General features: G+C 39.2%; 1 protein-coding gene and 1 long non-coding RNA gene across 2 annotated transcripts in view; both read left to right on the top strand.

The window, feature by feature from the left end:
* Window positions 1–1,218: 1,218 nt before the first annotated feature.
* LOC107088580 (NADH dehydrogenase [ubiquinone] iron-sulfur protein 8, mitochondrial) overlaps window positions 1,219–5,759 on the top strand; it is a 9,847-nt gene continuing 5,306 nt past the window's right edge. Inside the window, exons 1-2 of the mRNA XM_015380850.1 lie at window positions 1,219–1,237; window positions 1,510–1,516. Coding sequence (XP_015236336.1) covers window positions 1,219–1,237; window positions 1,510–1,516 — 26 coding nt within the window. The remainder of the gene's footprint in view (window positions 1,238–1,509; window positions 1,517–5,759) is intronic.
* Window positions 2,573–5,656, top strand: LOC107088584. The gene is made up of 3 exons (XR_001481382.1): window positions 2,573–2,653; window positions 5,135–5,190; window positions 5,293–5,656. It is a non-coding gene; the product is annotated as an uncharacterized LOC107088584 (long non-coding RNA).

Genomic DNA, 5,759 nt, shown 5'->3' with positions numbered 1-5,759 from the left:
TGTTTATGAAAAGACAATTTTTATAAAGAAACTAAAAAAAGAGGATGGTGGTGAAAATGTGTTCATTTAATTTCCCAGCAGAGTGGCTTTCTGCTGCTCTTCATCTTGGTTTTTACAGACACAGGATAGTCCATTTTTCATTAATTATGCTCAAGATCCAGAAAGTTCTGGGTGACAGGCAGTTAGCTCAGGACTATGGATGCATGCACTCAAACCTGAAACCAGCATTCCCAGCAATCTGACCACCTTACCATGACTTTGACGATCAGGACCAGACTGTTTCCCACGACTCCAACCAGCATCTCTATGCCCAGCACAGCCACCAGCAGCCACTTCTCCTCCTCAGTCCACAGCTTTTCAGAAAGCTCTGTCCCATTGAAGCCCTCACTCACTGAAAAAAACCAACAACTTTGGAACAAACTACTCCACTCTCAGCTTCATCATATCTGCTGCTGCTGATTAGAGATTCATTCACACTGACAGATTACATGAAGCAAACAACATGCTGGTGAACAGGGAATATTAAGATGACTAATCATCCTGTAAATAAATAAATAACAGGTCTACAAACTTCAGATTTATTTTCAGAGACGGTCGTTCTTACTTGTCTGGTGAGTCTTCGGTCTTCAGCACCCCTGACTAAGTGATTCTGCTCAGAGAGCTCTGGTGAAGGCATCATCAGAAACCTTTTTAATTAAATTTCACACGCTCTGTTTCATTGACGCAACAACAAGGCTCGTCCGCTCTGTGCTTGTTCCTGTGACTTTCTGTGATTAATGATTGGATGAACAAACGTCTGACTGCGGTGTGGCAGGTGTTAAACGCAGTAAAGGCAGGGCCATCTCTGCCTTCACATGTTAGTGGTACGACTAAAGAGACGACGTTCAAACCTTGGTGAAAGCTGTGGATGCTGTGTCCTGCTCCGCTACTGAAATGGACAGAATTACTGTGTTTCTATAGGTTATAATGATGCTAGAGAGAACATCTCAGGAGTCTTATCTGTGATCAGGGAATGACGTCACACCCAACATAGTGCTGTCCCAGCAGGTCATCAGGACACCAGAGGGATTTGTTAGCGGTTGCCCCTAGAGACCAGTCTGGCTAAAGCTTCAGTACAAGCTGCATTTCCTTGCTTGTGATGCCATCTTTGTGATGCTAAGGGATTCAGTTCACAAATACGCTTTTATTTCTTCAGATTCCTTATTGTGCCTCACGGCCATGGGAGAAATATTTACATGTATCCTGCTCTAACATTGGTCTAACAATTCAATTCAATTTATTTCTATAGCGCCAATTCACAACACATGTCATCTCAAGGCACTTTACAGTTCACCAGATCATCCAGTCAGATTGATTCAGTTTTCTATCTAAGGAAAACCAGCTGATTGCATCGACTCATTGACTCTTCAGCAATCCCTCACACCAAGCATGCTTGCAGCGACAGTGGAGAGGAAAAACTCCCTTTTAACAGGAAGAAACCTCCAGCAGAACTAGACTCAGTGTGAGCGGCCATCTGCTGAGGCCGACTGGGGTTCAAGGAGGCAGAAGCAGACATAGAAAAAGAAGCATAGATAGAAAAAGCAGCTGTAAAAGGCGGCCCCATCCAGGAAACACACAATACAATGTTGCCTTTGAGCCTATGCGCTATAACCTAAGAACAGCTCCAAATGACACAAAACTCATATGAGTGAGTAGAACATGATGTAATAACGTAAAATCAAGGGGCCAATGTAAAAAAAAAAAAGCTATTTTCCTTTAAAATGTTTTCTTATTTTGCTTCTACCTATCTTGACATTTAGTTTCTGGCATTTTTATATTAATAAAGAGGTTCATAAATCTTTTTGAACAGAGCACAAAGAGAAGTAGGGAGAGCTGCAGATCTAAAGGTGAAACAGATTTACTAGGAAGTTTAAAAGGAAAAATATGCTATGTTATATTTAAAATTAAGCATATCAATATTTTTATGGATGAAATTTTAATTGTACTTCTAGGGATGCATGATATACTAATTTTGGCATTGGATTTTGGCTATTCATTATTATTATAATTTTTTTTTATATGTTAATGTTTTTGGGCACAATAATGTAATGCACTAAAAGGTTCTAACTATCTTTAAATAAATATCAGTGCATTATCATTCTCTTGTGTTCTCAACAATTGGAAAGCATTCAATAAATATATGTTTGAGCTCATTTTTGGAAAATACAAAAACCTAATAAAAACGTTCAAGTTAAGTAGCTGTACAGTAGATCCATCAGCCTCCACCTGAGTGTCCTCACCAACTTTCATTAAGGTTACACCCTTGGTTAAGGGTCTTTCTCAGAGAGCCAGAGTGGAGGCAGTGAGGATTTCAGCACATCTAACCAGCAGGCCAACATTCCCCCAAATGTAACAGAATGGATTGCCCTATGAGGGGCAACAGTGGGGTGCAACCTGTAAATATGCTGCACTAGCTGGGACTTGAACCCCGCTCCCCGCGCCACAGTAACACTACTGTATTTCTGTCCTAATGCACGGTTGCCTTTCCTACCTTCGTCCACCAGGTGGCGGTATAAAAACCAATGTGAGCCAGCGATGCAGAGGAAGCGGTCATGTTGTGTAACTTCCGCTGTTCGCCGTCTCCCCTCTTGTAACCGGTTGTTGTCACATTTCGGTAAGTTAGAGATTTTAAAAGCCGCTCTAGTATTTATTTTCCTCTGCTGTTATATTCTGCGGCGGTGAACCTTTCATTTAGTTCATGTTTGAAGCTTCGGGATTATTTTTTAATCTGGCTTTGATCGCAGCGACCTTTATTCAGACGTCCTTGACAGCAGCAGCAACTGCAGCGGACATTTGTTGGTTTATTCACAGAAAAACGGATGTTAGAGGTGAAATAATCTGAGATCTGTGAGTGTTTAGTCCGATGTTATCCAGATTAGAGTCTCCTGGAGGCTCGGTGAGAGCAGAGGTCTGCTTGTTGGTCCTCAGAAAGGAGTGAAATCAGCCTTTAATGGTCAATTATTTAACCAAATCTTTCATCTGTTAATAGCAGAGACCTGCTGACTGCTAATGTTTCAGACCAGATGTTTTAATCATTTAAAAACCTAATTCTTCCCTAATGTTTTTCTTAATTTAGAGATTTAACCAAAAATGTTAAAATTCAAAAAGGCTTCAACCAGGGGCGGATCTAGGATTCTAGGAGATCAGGGGCCCTGAGGGTAGACTTTCTGCTTAATCCAGTTCTAATGTAAAATATGACAGATTACTGGATTAAGGACATTTCTCGTATACAACATGCTATCACATACAACAATTCCCCCTCCATAACATGGGGAGAAATGAATTCACCTGCAAGTCTTTAACTCTGTTTATTCCTCTCTTCATCAACATCAAATCCTGTGATTTTAGAAGCATTTGCTCCTTATTTACCAGAGTTATGAGGGGGCTGATTGAAATGGTTACACTGGGACATCAGTCTGTTTAGCAACAGCTAGAGGTGACTTCTTCTGCGCGGAATGCTACAGGCTGCTTTCCTGCTCATGCTGCCACTCTCTGGTGAATTCCAGTACTGCACATTTTACTCAGATCCGCTCACCATGTAATACACCATACTATAGCAGAAAAGGCTTGATTAGGGGCAGGCTAGAGATTTATTTTTCTTCTATTTTGAGAATAAAGTCATAAAATTTCGAGAGTAAAGTTGTAATATTATGAGAATGAAGTCATCTTATCACAACCCGTTTCGGAAAGAAAGCTTGGAGCTCTGCCCAGCAGATGACGGCCGACCAGCTCCACCAATCAGCAGCCTGAGTCCACTTTGACATCCTGCCCAGTTTAAAGCTGCTGCTAAAAGATTTCCTGATTTGTCAAACCAGAGCCAAAGTATAACTTCACATGATGCTCAACATTCCTCATTTTAGGGAACAAAGTGCTTCTTGTACGAGTTGTCATAAAATACAACTTGTTTCTTGTAATTTTAGGACTTTATTCTCATAATATTACGACTTTATTCTCGTAATAGAAGAAAAGAAAATCTCTAGCCTGGCGCTAAAACTCCGTTGTATATTAGAGCAGGGATTTTTAGGCTTGTCATTATATTAAGACCGGTATTAATAGCCAGAAAACTGTGTAATACTCGATACAATGTTTATTAATGGAGTAAAAGAAATACAAATAATGAAAGACATAAAAAAACGTATTTATTAACATGAGAAACTCACCATTCTTAAAAATGCAGCGTGTTTTCTGATAGAATCGCAGATTATATTACTTGAAAAAGTTACAAATAGATATCAAATAAATAACCCAAATATATTACATTTGGTCAATATCTTTAGGTAGTTTGAAATAATCTAGAAATCTAAGATTCAATTCAGTTTATTTCTATAGCGCCAATTCACAGCACATCGTCTCAAAGAACTAAGTAACGATTATTTTGCTAATCAATTAATCTGTTGATTATTTATTTGAATAATGGATTAATAATCTGATAACCAAAGGTTCCTTAGTTAAAGCAGGTGAAACTAAAGTTTCTTCCACTTGAGGAGTTCTGGATGGAGCAGATTGTCAGACGAAACCTTTTGTTTTTATCTAAAATGCAATATATTTACATATTTTTAAAATCTAGGTATAATTGCTGCTCTTAGTGGGTCAATCTATCACCTAAAGGTTTTAGAGTCTCTATAATCCAGTTAATGATTAATCGATTGCTAAATTGGTTGATGATTATTTCCATAATGGAATAAACTAATTGATTGTTTTTAGCCCTAATCCTGATATAGAAGAACTTTCTAGATCTATTATTGCTGACAATGAAGCCGATCCATAAGAGCAGATCTAATCAGCCTATCTCTATGCTTTGCTCTGTCAGAGACGTCATGCTGTGGTGACTTCTTGAGTTTTAGTAGATTTTCAGCATGCTTTTCCTCAGATAGATAAATGTAGCTTCATACGTTTCATTCCTGCCTTCAGAGGAAAGTTAAAAAAATCAGCAGATCATAAAAGCAGACAGATGACTGGGATCAGCATCTACAGAGATCCGGATTCAGCTCTGAATCAGATCAGAAGAGGAAAAATGTCCGACTGTATGATGTAATGAATTCCTCTGGGCTCAGAGACTATAACAGATGTCTTTATTCTGTGTTTCTGATTCCAGCTCTAACGTCCTGATGGCTGCGAGCTTTCGGTATCTTTACTCCGTCTCCAGGACAGGTAGGAGTTTCACAACATTTCATTTTGTTAGAGTTATTAGTTTTAGAATGAATCAAATACAGAAATGGCTTTTTATTAACTTTATTTTTTATTTATCTGCAGGCACTTTGGCTGCAGGCCAGCTGAGGTCCTTCAGTGTGTCTGCACCGAGGACTGGGTTCAGTAAGTACCAGTTCAGTTCCAGTAAGACCAGTAGCCATAGTTTCATGTATTTATCCTCATTTATTGCGGGTCCTCACACATTTTCATGTTTTAGTGACTTACTGAGGACTGTGTGCTCATTTCCATTCTTCTGCTTTTCAAAGGGATTTTTCTGTTTCTCAGTGAGTAATATTGCAGCCGCCCACCAGAGGGCGCTGCTGTTCATTCTGAGGGTTACCTGAGTTTGCAACAGAATGATGCCAGATGGGAGGCATGCTAGAGTAGAATTAGTGGAAATAATCCAGACCAAAGTCTTATTTAATATGACATATAAAAAAAATCCCCATCAGCATCCAGCGTATGTGCAGCTTCTCCCCAAATATTTTCTTTTTGTTGTGGATCTTTGTAAGATGGATATCTAGGATCAT

This window comes from Cyprinodon variegatus, unplaced genomic scaffold, assembly GCF_000732505.1.
Source record: "Cyprinodon variegatus isolate N-32 unplaced genomic scaffold, C_variegatus-1.0 Scaffold223, whole genome shotgun sequence".
NCBI lineage: Eukaryota > Metazoa > Chordata > Actinopteri > Cyprinodontiformes > Cyprinodontidae > Cyprinodon > Cyprinodon variegatus.
Note: the sequence above shows the minus strand (reverse complement) of the source record. Positions and strands in the feature narration are given on the sequence as shown.